Source organism: Papaver somniferum, chromosome 3, assembly GCF_003573695.1.
Source record: "Papaver somniferum cultivar HN1 chromosome 3, ASM357369v1, whole genome shotgun sequence".
Lineage (NCBI taxonomy): Eukaryota > Viridiplantae > Streptophyta > Magnoliopsida > Ranunculales > Papaveraceae > Papaver > Papaver somniferum.
In genome coordinates, this window is record NC_039360.1 from 64,881,467 (window position 1) to 64,904,107 (window position 22,641).

At 38.4% G+C, this 22,641-nt stretch overlaps 1 protein-coding gene across 2 annotated transcripts; it reads left to right on the forward strand.

Annotated features, from left to right (window-relative positions):
• Positions 1-1,622: 1,622 nt before the first annotated feature.
• On the forward strand, positions 1,623-9,933 carry LOC113356345. 2 transcript variants are annotated; one of them, XM_026599454.1, is made up of 18 exons: positions 1,623-1,915; positions 2,402-2,500; positions 3,478-4,126; positions 4,217-4,316; positions 4,411-4,570; positions 4,665-4,803; positions 5,179-5,272; positions 5,412-5,543; positions 6,007-6,107; positions 6,584-6,697; positions 6,958-7,199; positions 7,471-7,529; positions 7,613-7,798; positions 7,878-8,001; positions 8,159-8,217; positions 8,589-8,734; positions 9,094-9,249; positions 9,397-9,933. In XM_026599454.1, exons 3-18 carry the CDS (start codon positions 4,112-4,114, stop codon positions 9,700-9,702), a joined length of 2,133 nt encoding a protein of 710 aa, XP_026455239.1. In that variant the 5' UTR covers positions 1,623-1,915; positions 2,402-2,500; positions 3,478-4,111; the 3' UTR covers positions 9,703-9,933. The 2 variants fall into 2 exon arrangements, with proteins under 2 accessions (XP_026455239.1, XP_026455238.1); XM_026599453.1 differs by having other exon boundaries at positions 4,228-4,316.
• Positions 9,934-22,641: the final 12,708 nt, after the last annotated feature.

Genomic DNA, 22,641 nt, shown 5'->3' on the forward strand with positions numbered 1-22,641 from the left:
CTTTTAAGATCGTATTACATGTGATGAACTACATGTAAAATACGAGACAACATGTGAATAGTTGTACCAAGGTTTTGTCCCACTGGGTTTTTCCTTGTCAAAGTTTTAATGGAGCAATTGCCTTAAGGAGAGAACTACATTTGAAGATCTACATCCGAAGCATTGTATGTGAAATACTGCATATGGAGTTTTATTGGACCGCACAAGGGGGAGTGTTGTAGGGCTTTAGCCCACGGATGTGCAGCCCAATATAATAGCTAGGGTTCTATTCCTATTGTATATAAATGATACTATAGATTTTTTTTTTAAAGGTGGTATATTATTACGAGAATGATATATGGCACCCAAAATTCGTGCACCCAATGCACCCAACATGAGATGACAATTTTTAGTTTGATTAGAAGTCAACCCATATCATAATTACTCAAAACTTAATCAGAATGAAAATACCATGATCAAAATTCTATATTTCATGAGAGAAAAAATATCGACAAAGGACATCAAGTTTTAAGTTAAGGAATGGAAACTGAAATACATGGTATGAATTGAAGACGGAGATGAAGCAATACCTATTCTGCGAATTGATTAAGAATCAAGATTAATTAATAACATAAATTTTGAAAAAATCAACGGTCTAATTTGATGAAAGTATCATCTTCAAAATCATGTAAAGGGACATTTTCTTTAACGAGTTTCATTTTCGAACGGTGAAATGATGATTAGATATATCTGTAAAGAATACACAATTGATCATTTGATCATTGTTCGATAAAAATGAAATCAAAATTGAGAAAGTTGCCGACCTACCTTCAATTGTTCAGCTATAAAAACCAAAATACTTATTAAACCAGTTAATCAGGACAAAAAATAATAAGTGTTCGAATTGCATTAAAAAGAAAAAAATTAACATTACTTGTTAAACCAATTGGAGAAAGTCAGACAACATTGCCATTGTTGTTCTTCACTTACTCCTCATACTAACAGTATAGGGTCTGGTGAAGCAGATAATAAAAGAATTACAGTATTGAGCGGATTAAAATTGCCACCTCATGTTGGGGGCATTGGGTGCACGAATTTTGGGTGCCATATATCATTTTCAATATTATTAAATGAGGTGTTGTACAATCCTTGGAATTGGTATTCTGTTTTTATCATCTATTACAATTCGATTAAGAAAGGTAGGATGCATGTTGTCCCAAATCATAATCGAAGCAGAGTTGGAGTTTGTAAGGAGATTTTTGACCGCATGGTTCGCCAGGTTGTAACCCTATTATTGTAGATATGTAATAGGGTTACTCATATCAATAAGAAATCCTTCTCCTTATCTGTCTCTTTATCTTCTTCTCTATAATCCGCTGCAAAAAAAAAAACGATTATTTAGGTTAGGTCAATGGATAATATTGACGGGCTAACAGGGCGGGTAATATTCACGGACTAATATGGAGGATATTGGATCGGGCAAGAAAATTTAACTTGTGTGGCCTATGCCCGGCCTCCTATTTAAATGGACCAGGTCCGGCCAGCCCGTTATGAGCCACGGGCTCCCATGGGCTATAATGAGACTGGGCGGACGGTACTGGGCCTTGGACTGCCGGGAAATTTACACCCCTACTCCATCACCTCCGAACCACCTTCGTCAACACCGCTACCAGGAATACGTCCATAACCACTACCAGCTCCGCCATCACTTCCAAAATCAACGCCTCCTCCATCACCTCAAAACCACCTTCGCCAACACCGCCACCACTACCAGCTCGGCCACCACCATTAACGATAGAAACACGTACCAGCACCATCACCACCTCCACAACCAGTAGTAGCTCCGCCAGCACCATCATCAAATACTATAATTCATCTCTACCCTAATCATTACTATTCACTTGACCAACACCAGCAGCACCACCACCATAACCAGGTACCTTCTTATTTTCAGTTCCGATTTCAAATGCAACTTCGGTTTCAAACCTAATTTTTAATTTCCATTTCGATTTCAAATGCAGTTCCGATTTTAAAACCCAATTTTTGATTGCCTTTGGTTCAATGTTTTTTTTTTTTTTTTAATTTCCGTTTCGATTTCAAATGCCATTCCGATTTTAAACACAATCTGCCTCAATGGTTTTATGAAATCAAGCTTCAGGTAAGCTTACTGTAAACTTTGAGGGTTGAAATTAAACTCATCCTTTAAATGAACTTCAACTGTTTAACAAAATACCCCAATGAAAAAATTCTAACAAAGTATTCATCGATTAAATAGTTTCTACCGGTTAATTTTCTGGGATTCAATGCTTTGTCTATGGCATAGACTTTTATCATTTAGTTATTGGTGCAAAAGTTCTCCAGGTATTTGGAAGCCCGAGCATGCTATTTAATGTCTAGCAAACTGATTATCCTACCATTCCAGGGTACAGAAGTGCAGCTTGGATTGGCTGTTGAAAGCATTAAAGCTACTTTGTGAGTGAAGAGGAGGCTGGCATATGAACAGCTAGCTTATTATGCTCAGGTGTGTGTTTTAGTATCTGCATACATTGACGACCCTTCATACGTTTTATGTCAGTTTGAGGCTGTTGTGTCTATATTTGATGAGTGTTTTAACTTGTCTGATTCAGTTTTATCTGTTCATGAAATTGAGGATCCTGTTGTGCTTTTTAACATTCTCCAGCAGTTGTATTTTTATACCGAGATACAAATGCTGGTGTTGACTAACCCATTGATACTCATTAATCATCGTGGCTTGAATTCAGGGCAAAAACAGACTTATGTGCGAGCAAACCATCATTTACTATCAAAATTCTGATATGCTTCAAGAATTAGTTACCTGACCTACTCTTTAGCATGATTCCCGGATTCATAATATTGCATATAAACATGAAAAAACACTCTCCAGACATGTGCAGGTTTCTGTCAGGGGCGGAAGTATGCCCGGACTATTTCTGACTTGATGACTGTCTTTGCTTTTGGGTCTGTTGTCTTTTGTCTGGTGACTTGAAGTATAATTGACAATAATTACAGATATTAAGCTTTCACTATTAATCTACTTAGGTTTGCTGCTGCCTGTATTTATTTTTGCCTTTTCTATTGTTGTCAAAATGAATTTCATTGTGCACAATTGGAGTTTGTATGTAACTCGAATACAAACCCAAATTGCATCGTGCGCAATGAACAGTGAAGCTTGACCTCAAAAGTTTTAGTAAGTGCGGAGCATCGTAATGGCTAAAGCTGGGGGTACTGGACCACAACACTTGTAATATGGTCTTATCATACCATTGTCATAAACTTTGTCAATTTTGAAGGCAATTCACTGCACTCTCTTCAATTGTGGCATGCAAATTTTTCTTTTGCAAATTTTTCACTGCACTCTCCAGGGGCGGAAGTATGCCCGGACTAGGACTGGCTCAAGCCACCCCTGGCCTTCTTTTTTTTTTTTTTTGTTTACTTGGGTAGTATATTTTTACTTGACTATATGAGATCTTATTGCAGGTGAATGTCAATTTGATGTCATTAGAAGTGGTGATTCGTTTTTCTTCGGTCGGCCCTCCCCACCGTGGCAGCCGTGTTCTAGTTTTACATCAAAGTTGAATAACGGCAGAGAAAATTGTATAAAGAAAAATCAAGCCTAAAGTCTACCCAACACAGACCAAAATAAAAAAAGCAGGGAGGAAGCTAGGTTAAGATTTGACGTTAGCCATCGATCAAAAAATATTTGAAATTAGCCGAGTTTGTTAACGGATATTTTTCAAATGATTACATCTCGATTTTGATCTTATGTTTAGGGAAAAGTATGCTTCGATTTTTTTTAGTGATAGCCACCAAGGCAGAGAAAAACAAATCCAGTGAAAAGGATCTCCTTGTTTAAGTTAAAAGATAAAGCGTTCTAGGTTTGTGTTGTTAGCGGCATTCTGTTCATCCCCTCAGTTCCTAGTGAAGCAGACATGGGTTTGGGTTTTCAATTCCGTCGTTTATCAGGAATTGCAAAATTCCTCCCTAGATTTTCCCACTCTAGAATTATCAATCAACAAGCAAGAAATATCATGAGTAGTGTTGTACCAACTAAATTTCAATTTCCCATGCCTCATGTTTGGGTGAATCTTGATCAAATCAACATACACAAATTATGTCAAATCCACAGGTATATAAATGTTGGTTATTTTTTCGGAGGTTTTTGTTACAAAAATTTGTTTGAGTATTTTTGATGACATTTCTAACTAGCTGCGAGCAGTTATTTTTTAGATTATCAACAGTATCTGAGATACCAAATCAGTTAGCTCCTGATGTAAATCTTATAACATTTTTGGAGTCTACCCTCGACGAGCTTCAAGGTAAGCTTAGCTAACGCCGTCCCTTTTCTCTTTCCTAAAACAGGTTTTGCTTCATTTGACCTACTTCTTCTTTACTTTGCAATTGAATAATCAGGTGCTGATTATTGTTGGTTGAATAAACCTGAAGAGAGCAAGCAGCCATTTGATAGGAACGGAACTTTCTTAGTTCTTGTGGATGCATTTACCTCCGATTCTTTAATGTTTGGTTCAGAGCATACCTCAATGTTTGAGACAGTTAAATTGCTTCAACGGAGGTAATTCTGACAAATTATGCACTATAATATGCTAGACGAGATGGAACCTAATATGAGTGGATTACTCTTACTTCGGTACTTATGCTTGTTACAGGCACCCAGAGCTTTGCATTTTTGGTTTTCAATCTCTGAGTTCAGATCGTTATGTTTCTGCGAGAGCATGTATAGTCCACACAATCATGAAGGAGTATATTACATTTCCTATCTTGTTGTCTAACAAGACCTTTCCTGAGGTGAGGTACGAATCCTTATCATGAATTGTGTATTGTCCTCCTGTTTTGATTTTTTGTCTTCGCACATCTAATTGTTAACCTGATGGATAAAGAAAAGGAAAAAAGTATATACTTGAAGTGAACTTGGTTATCTAAATTGCATGGATCAAGATCCTATAAGTACTTAACTGCTGGTTGTTAAACACGGAGTTATGAAGAAGTTTGGTTGTTTGCATCTACATTTATAAAGCAAATAAGAAGTTTGGATGTTTTCTGCACTTAAATGCACGTGGTTCCTTTGAATTTTCTTGTTTAAATGCTCGAACATCGTGTTACTGGGTGTTATTTTAACATTTCTGAGCATGTATTTATAATCTGTGTCATGTTGGATTTTAGGAAGTGGAAAGGCCATGCTATCTTATCTTTAAAGACTTTAAGAGTCCGTTGCAATATATCGGGAGAATGACAGAGGTTGAAACGTTTAGCAATGGTACTTTTCGCACCTCAGTGAATATAGAATTTGCATAATCCATAGCTTCCTTCTTGGCCTCCATGTGCTTGTAAAATGCTTTTGTTGTTTCAGTCTGGGGCATCTGTAATTAATAAATTCTTGATTGGTTATAATGTAGCCATTGAGGAGCTCAATTTGGTACAGCATGAATTGCTGGACCAGAACTTGGGAAGCCTGAAAACTAAGAAAGCTGATGTCGCGATGGAATTATATGATTCTTCTCTTCGGAATTTACTTTTATACTTTCCTGGTAATATTTGTCTTGCAGTTCTCTTTTTTGATTGGAAATATCATCACATCTGGCACTTTTCACTCAAATCAAGTTTATGTTAGTTCGCATATGTGCGTAGTTCTTAGTAAGGGTGGCTGTTAGGTGTCATTCAAGTTCTGATTCCAATGTGAAAACTTAGAAGGAAGGACACTATACAAAAAATATCTAGCATTAGGGTTTTGTACCTACGAACTGCAGTCCCTCCTTATTTGTAATTATGCGCTCCATTATGGAGTTTAATTACTTCTTCATTATCCCATCTAGATATGTTCATGCTTTATATTAGAGAACGGCGTTTTTGTTGCTGGCGTCATGCTTAATATTTAAAACCATCTTTTTCTTTACTTCTTCATTTCCCCATCTAGATATATTCATGCAGAGAACGGCGTTTTTGTTGCTGGTGTCATGCTTATATTTATAACCATCTTTTTCTTTATTTTAGGTTGTATATCTGTAGATGAGGATGAGAACCGATTATTCATCTCGGACAGCAATCACCATCGGATCATCATAATTGCTGGCAGTGGAAAGATTTTAGACTGTGTATGTATCATAGTATATAATCGTTTCATCCATTTGGTTTGAATTGAGTTCATGTGTTTAAGCTTTTAGGATTGGCTCTATCCTTGTAAATCTTCATTTAGCTGCCTTTTGAATTACAAGAGGATATCACAAAAGCTATTCAAGGAAAGGAAAATGATGTTCCATGGGAGTTAAGATGCATTTTTGAAGATATTACTTTCATTTTAGTTTATTTTGATAGTTGGTTTTGCTTGCACACAAACAGGCTTGCTAATAAGTGTGCTGATAGTTTAGCTAAATATGCTCGTAAAGAGAGCATTTTTAATAGTTGGGAAGGAGATCCTCCTATTTTCCTGTTGAACTCTATCGCACACGATTGTGCTTAGCTCAATATAATCTTTCTTGCATCAAAAGAAAAAGAAAAAGTATTTACTTTCTTCTGCTAAATCCTTTATGTTAAAGAACAAACAAATTTGTTTAATTTTATTTATTTGTAGATTGGTTCTTCCCCGGGTTTTGAGGATGGTGATTTTGAATCAGCCAAACTGTTGCGCCCTGCATCTTTATTTTATGATGCTGTAGAAGACTGTCTATATTTTGTGGATTCAGAGGTGAGTAACCGGCAGCGTGTTTCTCTTTTATCACTGTATGTTATAAATCTAGCACCTAGATGGTATTGCCAGGTTTGTATGGTTTGTCTATTGAGGGAATGTTGAACATGGCTGACAATTTGGCCACAAAAGTTTAACAAAGTTCTGTTTTCATTGGTTTTTTTATCTACTTTCCTTACGCTGTCGAGGCCTATGTATATTATCTCCTGAAGATGTGGCTTCCTCTTACCTTGCGTTTTCTGCTGGTTTTCTTTGTGAAGAACCATGCGATTAGGAAAGCTAACATTGGGAGTAGAACTCTAGAAACACTTTATCCAAACCTCAATGCTGGCAAAAGAATCAGTAGCAGCATATGGAGCTGGATCTCGGAAAATCTCCTAATTACATTTTTCCCAAAGGGAAGAGAAGAGGCTTCGCAATCCGAGGAGTTTGATTCGGAGATGTTAAGATTCCCGTGGCATTTAATGAAAGAGCAAAACAATCTCTTCATAATTAATCCCAGGTAATTACATTATATAGTTCTGCCTTGATCTTACAGAATTATGTTTTTATCCTTTTAAAATATATTTAAGTTATTTAACATAAGTGTGGTCTGACCTGAAGTTTAAACATAAAGGAATACGTGTGTTTTGAGTTTTATGCCGTTCTGAGTGACCCTACTAGATAGTATGAGTGAAGAAGGGAATCTTCGGTTCCGTAGATCCCTGTCTATCGTGTTTGTTCATCTTTTATATTCTTTCCAAGCCTCATCTCTCATATGTTTCTATCTTCAGTATTCAAACTTTGTGGATTATGGATGCATCGTCTGGGGAGATTAAAGATGTTATTACAGGTTCATATTCTATTCTGTGCTTCCGAATATTCAAAACAATTAAGAAAGGGTTTCAGATACTGACTTATTAAAGTTTTCTGCAGGGTACCAAAATATTATGGAGATATGTGGGAAGTTGATATCTGAGAAAAGATCATTGTTGAATCAGATAACTGAGAATTGGTTGCCTCAGAGGGTTGATTCTGGTTGTTTAAGGGAAGGATACCCATATGATAGTCTTATGTCATCAGTAGCCACTTATAATAACAAAATATTGTTTTGTGATACAGGTAATTCAGTTTTCAGCAAATGGATTATATGGATGTTGATGGGTATCCATTTAAGTGACGCAATTTTTCATTTGTGAAGTTGGTCAGGCAATTTTAGAACTTGATATGGACTCTGAGGATGTCTCAGAACTGCGACTTTCAAACTTTGAAATCCTTGGTCTGCCATATTGGTATTGTTACCCTCCGGAGAGAGTTTTTGTTAGGTGAGTTGATTTTATGCGATTGTCAATGGTTGAACCAATAAACTAGTTTGCTATCAAGGACCGTTGGACTGATATACATCATTGATCAACTTTTGTTAAGAGTGTTGTCTACTGGTTAAATGTATGACTAGGGATTTCGTTTATTCTCATGTTTCAGTGGTATTGTAAGTCAGAGACCAGGCGTTGATCATCTTCAAAGTTTTAGTGTTCTATCAGGTACATTTCTGTTGCAATTATTTAATTTGTGGATCCTTTTCATGAAGAAGTCATAGTCTGCTAGGTTTTTACATACTATCACTTCTATTAGAATTTCAGTTCAGTTGTCATTCAAACATCAGAATGTTTGAAATAAGCTTACTATATAAGATATCTAGTTGACTTATTTTATCGACTTCCAGCTGTTGAATTTCAGTATGTCACAAGTATTTTGATTTCCGAAGTAATGTGCATATGGTATCATATTTCACTTTTTGCTTTGTAGTTTTGTAAACAAGCATTCTTGACAACCTAATATTGGTTCATAAGAGATGTTACTGTCCTATTCTAAATATGGCGGATTCTCATCTAGTTTCTCATGCTGCCAACAGGAAGATGTGACATAGAAGTGAATGTGCAAATCCCAAAGGATACAGAACTTGCAGCACCGCTTCAAGAAGGATGTATCTGGCGCCAGGCTAGAGGTTCTGCGGCCGAAGTCTCTGGGTCGGAGGAGGTTGCTACTTCTGCAAAAAAGGTGTGAAATTCTCATGGGTGCCCTTAATCTACGTCTGATGGGGTAGAATTTAAATTTCATTTCATATATCAGAAGGTACGAGAAAAAGGTCCACCCAATCAAAAGCAATGAAAATTGACAACCTAAGACGGTTTAGAAGTCATGATTTTCATTTTAAACCAACTTTTATGAAGTTTGGAATATTAAAAGCTGTACACATCTTCTATGAGTTGTACAGGTTAACTAAGAAGTGGGAACCCATGACTTCTTATTGTCAACTGCTAATTATTTATAACTGCATTAAAATAAGTTATATTCTGGTGTTGTGGAACTCACGTATTGAATAGTTGAAAGAAGGCCTTATTTTTGGTTGTTTGCAGGTTGGTATTGCTCAGCAGTGGTTTGAGGAATTGGATAACCTTGCATTTTCGAGGGAAGAATTGAGTGAAGAGGAAGACAAAAATCTTAGTAATTTTCACCAAGACAGCAGAGTAGTCATCAACTGTGTAGTTAATATTTCTCCTGGGACAAGTGAGGTATGATCCTTCCTCTCTCTCTCTCTCTCTAGAATAAAGTGTCTTATGTCAGTTGCATAAGCTTTGGCGGTTCGTGCATTTATTATATTACATAATATGTTTGTGTCGATCGCATTCAGAATCACATTATTTGCAATTCTTCTGCAGGTTGTCATTAACGCCGTTCTATACTTGAAGCTAAACCGGAACTCGAATTTTTCTGGGAACCATCAGGAAGAAAAAGCTAAAAGAATCCTAGAAAAATTAAACCCACATCATAGAGTTTCAGAGCAGCAAAAAGATGCATGTGTTCAGTTGATGTTAGAATCAAAGAGAGACCTGGGAGAACTAGTCTTTATGAGACCTCTGCATCTTAGGATAGGGTTGGCAGGTCAAGACTGTCCGAAAGGTGATACAGCAAACGAAATTGTCTTGACAGACTCCAAGATCGAAGTTAACGTATCTCTCAGGTAATAAATGATACGACGTAGTATTCTATATTTTGTTTGTAGTTTTAGCAGATTACGGGTTTCACAACATTTTGCAAGGCAGAGCTCTGAAGGAAGCAAAAAGTGTGACAACATTTATTACCCGATTGCTTATATTATTCAAAAATTTTGGCTGTATTCATCCATCGAATTTCAGTGTACATTTTGTTATCAGACATTATTTTAAAGGTTTTAAGAAATCCTTTATTTGTGCCTACTTATAGAAGCAATAAATTTAGGGTAGAAATTTCGCTGCTAAGTCAATAAATTATCATGTGTCTTCAATGTTTATCTGCAGTGAATCCTAGATAAGAGCTAGGACTACGGTGCCCTCCATCCCTTCCCTATCCCTCAAATGTAGGGAAGAGATGGCACAAGGAACGCAACCTCATTATGATGCCCTCTAATCCCTTCCCTACACGAAACGGCTACTCAGTTGCCGTATGAATAGTGTCAAACGGCTACTCAGTAGCCGTATCAGCCAACTCGTTGACTAGCCGTATTATAGGTTTAAGTCGACAGAAACTCGCTCGGGTTCCCACTTCTTTTTCTTCACTAGTTTTTCATCCTCTCGAAACATTTTCAAACCCCTCTTACCCCCTTTCGTTTTTCATATTGATTCCTTGCGATTCGATGGCTTAAATTAAAAGGGTTTGATCGTTACTCCAAGGTGATACAAATCCATTCTTCAATTTCGAATTTCATCCAAAAAAATCATCTAAGGTGAGTGATTCTAATGTTAGGGTTTCAAATTAATTTGATTTTGATTTTGATTTTGATGAAATTGTTGATATTATGTTGGCTAGGTATGTAGTATGCAATTCAATAATGTAATTAACGTAAAAGAGGGGACAAAATAAGAGACAAAACATAAAAGGAGACAAAGTGTGAAAGGAATAGAAGGAGAATCAGGTATGTCTTTCATTTCCATTAGTTCAATTTAAATACAAGAGGGGGAGAGCTTGTGTTAGTACACTTGTAACCAAGGACAAGATAAAGAGCTACATGTGTCTAGTAACAAAGGACTAGTTCTACATGTGTCCACCATAAAGAAATGTGCCATGCACTTAGCCATAAGGAGTGGTCATCCATATTATGGACCACTTTACTACAACACTCCCCCTTGGATGACCATCACCACAAACTCATTTGCTTTGTCAAAACCTTGCCAGAAAAAGTCTACTGATGAAAAACTGGTCAGAGGAGAAAGACACTTGAGCTTCTGAAATGGTGTCGCTTGTCAGGACTCTTCTTTGTAGAACTGTGTCAGGAAAAATATTTCGCACAAAAATCTGAACACTTGTAAAGGAAAGAATAACCTCAACCGAAGTTGTATCTCTAGTGTTTTTGTTGTCTCATTAAAAACCTTGCCGAGTAACAAAATCTTGTGGGAAAAAGTAACCTCGGTGAAGGAAAAGAGTACAACACACTTTGATGTCATCAGTGCATCGCTAGATGCTCCCCCTGATCTCGACATCTCTCCATGATTTGCATTTATGGTTTTATCGTTGTCTCATTAAAAACCTTTTCGAGTAACAAAACCCAGTGGGAAAATGTAACCTCGGTGAAGGAAAAGAGGTCAACATACCACCTGGTGCTCCCCCTGATGCATGCCAATTTCTTTAGTCTAATACAGTCATGGGAGTGGACAATTCCTTTAGTCCTATGGAGTCATGGAAGTTCGGACAATCTCTTTAGTCCTATACTTCTCACATGTTTTTCAAATGTGGACTTAGGCAATGACTTAGTAAATAAGTCTTCCACATTTTCGTCAGATTTTACTTTACTGACTTGAATGTTTAGAAGACATTGTTGTTGCTGATTGTAAAAGAACTTCGGTGATATATGTTTCGTATTATCACCCTTGATATACCCTTGCTTCATCTGTTCGATGCAAGCTGTATTATCCTCATAAATGCATGTTGGCTCTTCAGTGGTGGAACTTAAACCACACATCCCTCGAATATGTGTAATGATAGACCTTAACCATATACACTCACGAACCGCCTCATGTAGGGCAATGATCTCAGAGTGGTTCGTGGAGGTAGCCACAAGGGTTTGCTTGATCGATCTCCAGGATACCGTTGTATTCCCGATAGTGAACACGTATCCAATTTGTGATCGACCTTTGTGTGGGTCTGAGAGGTAACCAACATCAGCAAAACCAACCAAAACATTATTTGGGGTTCCGGTGTAAGGAGTCACAATTACATTAACATCTCTCCTTTCGTCTTCATAGGGATAAAACAAACCCAAGTCAATGGTTCCCTTTAGGTATCTAAAGATATTCTTTATACCATTCCAATGACGTAGGGTTGACGCTGAGCTAGCTAACAAATTCACTGAGAATGAGATATCTGGTCGAGTACATTGTGCTAAGTAAAATAATGCGCCTATTGCACTTAGATAGGGATATTCATCTCCCAATACATCTTCGCCATCTTCCTTTGGACGAAATTGATCTTTATGTATATCTAAAGTTCGACCAACCATGGGAGTGCTAGCAGGGTGCACTTTGTCCGTATTAAATTGCCTGAGTATCTTATGGACATATGCAGGCTGGTGGATTAATATCCCACAAGCTCGATGTTCTAGTTCAAGTCCTAGACACATTCGAGTTTCCCAAGATCTTTCATCTCAAATTCGGATTTCAAATAGCTTGCGGTTTCTCTTATTTCATCAAGAGTACCTACTATGTTCATGTCATCGTCATAGACAGATATAATTGCAAACCCGGAACTTGTTTTCTTTATAAACACGCATGGGCACAATTCATTATTTGTACATCCCTTCCTAATCAAATAATCACTTAGACGGTATACCACATCCGCCCGTATTGTTTTAATCTGTAAAGTGAGCGTTTCAACTGAATTGCAAACGCATTCCGTGGTTTAGAGTTACTTGATTTGGGCAATGGAAGTCCATCTGGAACTTTCATGAATATCTTTGTATCAAGATCCCCATAGAGATATGCGGTAACCACATCCATAAGTTGCATTTCAAGTCCTTCTGAAATGACTAAGCTGACTAAATAACGGAACGTTATGACGTCCATTACAGGAGAGTACGTTTCTCCGTAATCAATCCCAGGGCGTTGTGAGAAACCTTGCGCCACAAGGCGGGCCTTATATCTCAAGACTTCGTTCTTCTCATTACGCTTTCTGACAAATACCCATTTATGTCCTACAGGCTTTACACCTGGTGGGGTTAGCACTAACGCACCAAATACCTGTCTTTTTGCCAGTGAATCTAGTTCATCCGGGATTGCATCTCTCCATTGAGGCCAATCTGATCTCTTTTGGCATTATGCAATGGAGCGTGGTTCGATATCATCGTGCTCGATAATATGCGAATATATCATCAGTATGCGTGGAGGATCTTTTCATCAACACGTATGCACTTTCACAATCCATAGAGATTTCTTTATTCTCTGAAATCAATTCAAACTTCGGGGCGTACCCCAGTAATTATTCATGGACATAACTGTAATCAGAGACAATCTCATGAGATGGATTATCTGTATTGATGATATATGGATCGGTTTGTGCCTTACTCGCCCTTTTCTTCCTTGGTTGAGTATCGATCGAACCAAGTGGTCTCCCCCTCTTCCTTTTGGGGGCCACGGCCTCAGCTACACTTCCACCAAGTGCAGCCTTGGTACCTATATCTATGGTACATTTTCCCTTGTCGGGAATTTCCAACCTTGCAGGCACGTTTGCAGCTGGTATATGTGATCTCGTCACTTCAGCGATATCAGTAAATGCATCAGGCATTGAATTTTCCACATTCTGAAGATCGATAATTCTTTTCACTTTACTTTCGCATTGTGGAGTGCGGGGATCAAGATGAGACAACGTGGGAACACACCATGACAATCCCTGTCGTTCCCTTTGGAAGTCCTTTTCCATACCTCCCCCTAACAACGGGAAGGTTGTCTCATCAAAGTGACAATCCGCAAATCTAGCGGTAAAAAGATCGCCTGTCAAAGGTTCTAAGTAGCTGATAATTGTTGGGGATTCGTATCCAACATAAATACCTACTCGTCTTTGTGGACCCATCTTAGTACGTTGTGGGGCGTAATAGGCACGTATACGGCACAACCAAATATGCGTAAATGTGAAATATCAGACTCATATCCAGTTACCAACTGGTACGCAGACAATGGTTGGCTAGAAGTGGGTCTAAAGCGAATAAGTAATGCTCTATGCAATATGGCGCACCCCTAGGCAGTAATAGGCAGGTTGGAATGCATAACCAATGCCCTAGCTATCACCTGTAACCTTTTGATGGTAGCTTCTGCGAGACCATTTTGAGTGTGTACATGGGGTACGTGATGCTCTACGTCAATTCCATTAGACATACAGAAATCATCAAATCCTTTAGATGTAAATTCTCCAACATTATCAAGTCTGATAGACTTGATTGGATGATCAGGGTGGTGAGCCCTTATTCGTATAATTTGTGCTAGGAGCTTTGCAAATGCAGCATTTCTTGTGGACAGCAATGCAACATGTGACCAACGGGTCGAAGCATCAACCAGAACCATAAAATACCTGAATGGTCCGCATTCTGGATGTATAGGTCCACAAATATCACCTTGTATTCTTTGTAAAAATGGAATATTTTGTTTGGTATCTTTAGCATAGGATGGTCTCGATCCTGTCTTTTCTAAAGAACAAGCTTTGCAGAATGAGTGATGTGCCTTTGATAAGGACAACGAAGAAGAATGGGACAGGGGTGCGCTTCAATTACTTTGGAAGAGGAAGGTGGCGCTTCTCTTACTTTAGAAGGCATAAAATGTGCATCATTTACTTTAGAATACACATTGTTACTCTGCATTGTAACAATCTTTTGTCCCATTTTCTTTTTCATTCGAAAGAAAGGATGTCCATATGAGTTCTTCAAAACACGGATCATTATATCACGTCCTGGGTGCCCTAGTTTGATCGTGCCAAAGCTTATACAAGTCACTGGCCAACAGTTCATCGTTGGCAACCACATTGGATTCGATAATCCTAATAGTGGTGATATACAATCCACTAGAGTGACTCATTAGTTTCTCTAAGATGCGCTTCCTTACGCATTCACTAGAGGTCACATATATGTACTCAACTCCATTTTCACAGTGAGTTTCCAAGTGATAACCATTTGCACGGATATCCTTGAAACTTAACAAAGTGCAGTGAGCTCTTGGTGCATATAGAGCTTCTGTGACTTTAATCTTGTGTCGTTTGGAAACAAGAATTGAGCAGTACCTCGCCCAATTATTACTTGCGATGATCCAATTATCGTAGTCACAGATGTATTATAAGGAGTAAAATCGACAAATAATTGTTTATTTCTTAGGATAGTGTAGGTGGTTGCACTATCAACTAGACATTCGATTTCTCTTGGAGGCATTCCTACAAATACATTAGGAAGGAATGTTATGAACATTTTATCTCATTTTCTTTAGAGAAATCTGTTCCACTAGAATGACGTCCTTTCCATTCTAATGTACATGGTAAACAACAAATTATCATAAATAAAGTAAAATTCTATAGAACATTAATAGAAAATAAGTACTTATAGATAATCCATACACATAACATAAAGATGGTAAGAACATGTTCAGCAAAAGTAACACCTACTCAAACTATTAAACAAACGATAGTCTAAGATAACATAAAAACTTCAAAGCATTTAAAAACAGACAAATCCTAGCAAGCCATAAAACAAGAAACTAAATTCTTAGGCCCAAGCAAAGTCATGCACATCCATTGTTGTGGAAAAGTCCTCGTTGCCCAGGAAGTCTGAGATTGTGAGGTTGACATCAGGGGTTACCTCATTTTATTCCATATAGTTAGCCTCTTGTTCGAGAGTTTCCCGGTACTTTTTGTAGCTCGCAGCTGAATTGGCACTAGCCTTGCAGTGCTTGTACCAATGTCCGGTAAATCCACACCTAAAACAAGGCGCACTTTCATCTGCGGTCTTTTTGTTAGTGGTTTTTTTTGGGTGTTTTCTCGAACTTAGGGTCACTACCACTATGGCCAGAAGTCCCTTCTCTGTGCCAAACATTGGAGTAACCTTTACGTCATCGACCTCGATTATTTCCCTTATGTCCTCTTCCACGAGAAATGTTATCTTCATGTGGGTATGGATCATGGGGGTGTGGATCAGAATGTCGAGCCCTCTTTCCTTTGGGGTTCTTTCCCCTATTGACCTTGCCATGATTAGCTTCGGGAACTTTCTTTTTCCCGACAACTCTGACATTGTTATTGACAAGAATCTCATTGTGCCTTTCGGCCAGTTGAAGTAAGTTTATCAACCTAATGAATGTGGTGATTCTCTTGTTGTCAACCTCTAAACGATATTGGTTCGCTAGTATTATGGAAGAGGTGGGAAAGGTCGATAGGTTTTTCTGAATCATTTCCTCATCAGTTAGTTTCTTTCCACAAAAGTCAATACGTGCCTGAATTTGCAGCATGTCTTTTTGGAAATCATTCACTTTTACATAATCGAGGAAGCGGATTTCGTTCCATAGGACGTTCAATTGTGGTATTAAGGAATCATGAATGTTCCCAAATCGGCTATCTAGGGCATCTCATAGCTCTTTTGGTGTCTTCAAGTGATGATAACCCCAACGTAGGTTAGGATCGATATGCCTCTTGAGGAACATAAGAGCATGAGCTTTGTCTTTCTCAGTTGTCGGAGCAGCGTCGACAGATGGCTTGATAGTGGAGGTGTAGTCCTTTGCCACGAAGGTGGTTTCCACATCATATACCCAACGATGGTACTCAAGTCCTTATGAGTCCAAAAGTTCAAATTCTGGTCGAATTGGGTCCATCTACATAGACAAAATAAAGGACATTAATATGGTGCTCAAGTCCTTCTGAGTCCACGACAAATCCCAATATCATTTTCCCATGACCAAATTTCTTTATGGCCAAGATGGATACCAAATCCAAATTTCTTTATGGTTTTATTGGTAATACGGATATGTCATATAGTCCAATCTCTGATCATAACCCAGTCCATAAAATTAATTAACCAAGATTCTTTATGGTTTTAACAAGGGCACTCTGTTTGCAAACCAAATTTCTTTATGGTTTAAAAATTGCAAACACTTCAGTAATAAGGTTGACAAAAGAGTCAACTTAAAATAGGTCTGCTAGAGAAAAAATAAACTACATGCCCATTTATCATTTATATACGCATATAAAATTATTGGAATTTAAGTCGCAATTCGTTTGCATATTTAGTAGCAAACCATCTGCGGGATAAAAATAAATTTTGGCTAATATTTATGACATGCATGAGTAATATTAAACTAAGATATATTACTAAGCTTAAAGTATATGTCAAACTTTTACAATTTGTTTTTAGGGAGGTCTAAAAAAATAGTATAACATACTATAAAAATATGTATGGTAGTATTATAATACATGGTGGGGATAACATCATGAATGTATACATATATGTTGAATATTTGATAAAAATAAAATACTAGAATATTGATTGCTTAAAAGAAAAACAATATATATGCATCATAGGTATAATATATTTTCTAACAATTAGAATGAAATGATATGCTTCAAAGGTAAAAATATCTATAAATGTACCATTTTTCTTTTTCTTTTTCTTTTTAAAAATGAAAGAGAAAGTAAAACACTAATAACACCTGGCTTGATTGGGGTATACCCAATTTTAAAGGGACTCTTTTTTAGGGGTTTAGGGGGAGTCCTAATGGGTAAGTTACAAAACTACCCTTACCCTTTAAAAACCTATTACCCTAAATCAGTTTTAATCTTTTCATTTCATCTTCTTCTTCTCTTCTTCTTCTCCTCCACAACCATACCGGCTCCATCACCCTCACCACCATCAAAACTCGTCGATTAATTCATTGAAATCGTCATTCGAAAACTCTGATTAATCTTCATCAATGGATCCACCATGGCGGAAGGGAACTCGTATGAAAGAGGCTGATCGAAAACCCAATGAGTATAACCCTGGAATTGCAAGTTTGGTTCAAAAGAAAGTGAAGAAAAAAACCGTCGAAGAAGGAGAATTCGCAGCCGCTGAAACACGAGAAATGGTGCGCTTAAGAAAGTAAGGGCTTACTTAAACTCACTCTAGTACTTCGATTTCATGTTTGCATGTTAAATTAGGTCAGAAAAATCAAAATTGTGAATTGGCAGTTGCGACGCCGGCAAGGTATTATGTTATCGACCTTGCCGGATTTTCATAGTTAGGGTTTGGCCGGCAGGCTCTTAGGTTGAAGAGCTTGCCGGCTGTTGAATACCTATAACTGGTACTTGCAGGGCGGCAAGTTATTCAACCTTAGACCCTGCCGACGACAGTTTTTTTTTTTTGCCGGGTTGGTTATAATTTTTTACCTTGCCAGCTGTATTTCAAGTTTTTTGTGTCTCCTGATGCCTTGAATTTTTAAAACCGGATTGGTATTTGGATAAAACCATGCCGGCTGTTAGTTGGTCGGCAATGTACGGGTAATGGACCTTGCCGACTGGTTTGGTGAAAAATCCTTGTTTCTACTGTGTTCATATTTGTTATAAGCCGGCATGTTATGTGAATAATACCCTGCCGGATGCGCTTTAGCCGGCATGTAATTTGGATATCGACCCTTCCGGCCGTTGTTCCGCCGGATAGGTTATATATGTCGACCCTGCCGACCTGTAAATTTGTTTTCTTAATTGTTCTTGTTCAGGTTGGAAAAGGCAAAGAAGAAAGCTATGAAAGCTCTTAGTCCTCCTTCAAGACCTCCTCGTGTTGGTGATAAACTCTTGACTTCAACACATCAAGGGGCATACGTTGTGACGGGAACGCTCAAGATCTGTGTACTGAATGATTCTCAACCACCATCGGAACCCAGTGATTCAGACGAGACTCCAGATGAAGACCAATCAATTACATCTGGTAGAAGAGGTGATGATGATGATGTTGATGAAAGCACTCCGGCTGCTGGAGGAGGTGACAATGATGTTGATGATGGTGATCAAGAAATGCCTAATGTTGGAGGAGGTGATGATGATGATGATGATGGTGGTAATGGAGATAAAGATAAGGATATCGAAGATGAAATTGTTGAAGAGGCATTGGAAGCAGAAGAAGAAGAAGAAGAAGAAGAAGAAGAAGATGGAGATGGAGAAAAAACTCTATCTATTGTTCAACTTCAACTGAAACCGGAAAGAAGAAGCAGGTGATCACTAAACCATCTAATTCCCACATGCCTCCCCCTCACTTGATGGTTACACTGAAAAAAGGTGAGCTTCCAAGGGGGACCCCAAGAGATGGTGGAATGTTCTTTTTGGACACAAAGACTCATGGGAATGTACGATCCATAATACTATCATCAGTAATCTCAATCCGTCTTTGTTCTTTATTCAAGTGTGTAACTATCTTCAATTTGCGTCAAGTGTTTGTATTTCTTTCCATTTTGTTTTTTTTTTGGTATTTAGGATCACAAGCATGTCGTCCGTCTCATGAGGCGCCAAGCTTCATGTTCAGTGACTAAGACTTGGGATCTTGATCTAGAATGTGAGGAGGTGCAAGTGATTGTCAAGAACTCTGGGTTGTGGCCTGCGGTGGAGAGTTCGAATATTGAGCATGATAGAGTTACCGTATCTGCATTCTGTGAGAGATTCTAAGGAGAGACTGATACAATGTTATTCCCATTCGGTGAGATGGCGATAACTCCCGATGATGCTCATCAAATTCTAGGCCTCGAGGTTGATAGAAAAGAAGTCAGTGAGGGATTCAATAATAAGTTTTCTTTCAAGGATATTTACAAATGAAGCCAGTAATTGTTCGGTTGGAATCAGATTGAGACGGAGTCTATGCTTGAGAAGAAGGATGGTCGTCTAAGTAAGAAGTTTAATCTGAAGAAGTTGAGGGACACATTATGGGAGACAAAGAAAATCTTTGATAAGGAAGGAAGGGTGGACCCGGTGCGAATCAATGCTACCGCTTCAGCTTATTTTCTATACGTCTTGGGCAAATGTATCTTCCCCGACAGTTCCGGAAGCTTGGTCGACGCCAGTTACTTGCAACTATTGGATCCCTTAGATAAGATGCTTGAGTATTCTTGGGGTACTGCAGTGGTCGCCTTCTTGAAGAATGAGTTGATAAAGGGTTCTAGGGAACTCACTACGCAAGTTAACGGAAACACATGTCTCTTCCAGGTAATTTTAATGTCTATATAATTTATATTTGCAAAATTCTCGTAAGATAAGATTCTTACTAAACTTTTTTTTTTTGCATAGGTTTGGATATATGAGCACTTCCCTTCTTTGTTCAAAACCAACTCCTACGTCAAAGTGGATGTGAATGTTGCAGTTGATAAGCCAAGAGCACAAAGGTACAGTTTTAAGGGTACTCAGGATAAGGACATGGCGCAAAATCTTATCAAACTCCGAATCGCCATCGACAAATTGACTGCGGAGGAGGTGATATTTGATCCGTATCGAGATTCTAGAAAACAAGGTTTAATCCAAAGGAGAGATAAAGTTGCATTATACTACGGACCCTTGTTGTGCTCACCGGGATATTCAACATACGATCCACATCGGGTAATGCAACAATTGGGTTACGTCCAAGAAGAACCTCATTTCGATGAAGAAAATACGTTCTTTACTTTGTTAAAGGATGACTTCTCCACGTGCCAAAAAACTATTAACGTCGCTTACGCTCCACCGCCATCTCCAGAACATTGGGACGATAGACGTGGTCGTAACATCGATGTGAGTCTTTTGGACGAGGTGACCACCGGTAATGAAACTAGTGAGAGATACATGGCGTGGTACTTGGGTTGGGCTCGTCCTACTGTGATTAGGGAAATGACTGCTGAAGAATTTGCTCGTAAGAGGAAGATGGCATCGAAAGGCCCAGCAACAAGTCTTAAGTTCTTTGTAAGTATTTTAGAGTTGCTCTTACTATTTTAAGATTGCATTATCGAATCCTTTTATTAATTGTTTGTTGTTTAATTGAAAATAGAAGGAGCAGTTGAAGACCTTTGTGAAGGTGTTGTGTTGCGCGAAATACCGAGGTGAGCCTTTGTCGATTGAAGAGCAAAGCAAGCACATTGACTATGCTTGCAATATTGACAATGAGGATGCCCATGAATTTTTCAAGCAAGCTGATGCTGAAGTAAAGAGGGCAGAAAAATCCAGGAGGAAAGCACAAGCCAAGCTGAATGCTGACAAAAAGAGGGCTCGTAGCGATCGTGGTGGTGAAGGTAGTAGTAGTGGTAGTGTTCCTAAACGGGTTCGTGGTCGTGGTCATGGTCTTGGTGGTGAATGAATGTTTTCCTAGTTTATTTCTTTATGTTGTGGTGGACAAATGTTTAAGTTAATGGTGTGGACAAATTTTCTTTTAAGGTTTATGGGACATGCTTTCGTATTTTGGACAAAAAGTGTTGGATTTCTAGTTGTTGAATGAATGTTTTGTTTAGCTATGTAAAGTTTCAATGTTTATACCGGCATGCTTTTTTAATATACAGTGCCGACCACACCAGGGACGACATGGTTTTGTACTGTCAGACTGTCGTCCCTGACACCAGTAATTATTTGCATACCAGAGTCGGCAGGGTATTCAGATCACAACCGTGCCGGCTGTTACGCAGCCGGCAGGGTTCTACATTATCTACCATGTCGGCTATTTGTTGCAGAAAACACCTTCTCCTGATGTCTAAAATCATCATAAAGTCGGCATGTTTAAAAATTATGTTTCTTTCCGACCACATCATGGCCGACACCCTAGTGACCAAATACCGTTCCGATGGTTTAACAGAAAATTGCATGTTCTCCTGATGCCTAATAGGCATAAAGTCTGCATGGTAATAAATTTCCTACCTTGCCGGCCATATCACAGAAGAAACTGATCTCCTGATGCCTAAAATCATCATAAGGTCGGCATGGTAACAAAATTCCGACCATGCCGGTCTGACTTAGTCGGCATACTGGGGAAATAAAACAGTGCCGACGGATTTAAATTTCAAATTTTTGCAAGTACAATTGCATTGATTGACTTGTACTTGTACACTATAACGGCCAAATTTGGGCACCATCCTATAAATACACTACTTATCTCCACAAAACAACACACAACTATTTGCATATACTCTCCAAAGCTCATATCATCATACACTCCATCTAAGTCACCCAATAGCTCTCTACATACATATAACAATGGCTTCATTTGATTTTGATGAAGATTTGGCAATCACCAAAGCTTGGTATGCGGAAAAACAACTTAGACGTCAATCCTCCGAAAGGGTGGATTCCACAACCTTTTGGGCTAGGGTACACCACAAATTTAGCCAAGAGTTTGGGAATCCTAATGCAAGAAGTGTTCAACAAGTCCATGAGAGGCACCTAGTAATCGAAAACGCGATACTTTCTTTTTTAGCTCTCCAACCTCGGATTTTTAACACTCGCCCCTTCACCTTGTCCATTGCACAATTTGTAAGTAATTTTGTGGTTTATTTTACGTGATCTATGTTGTTTTATCTTCCAATGAAACATCACTAACAAATGTAAGTTTGTTTTTGTGTTTTTGTAGCACGAAGTCGTGAAAGCGCGCTACTTGGAGGAAAAGGGGGAAGCATTCGCATTCGATGCAAGCTATCACTTCTTGGTAGAAAGAATCCGGAGGATAACCCGGACTACTTGGATGTTGTATCGTCTTCGCAGGAGGAAAATTGATGGTTTTAGAAGTTTTTGTATAGGTTTTGTGGGTAGACCTCTATGTAAACCCTCACGAGACTATAACTCGTCCACTAGGGTCTCCTAGGGGTTCAAAGGCTTGATGCACATGCTAAGTGCATTCGTTTTTCCGTCGACAAGGAGTTGTATTTTATGTTTCAATCAATGTAGTAACCAAAATTGCATGAATAAAGTGAATTACATCTATTAGAATTCAGTTTTTTTTT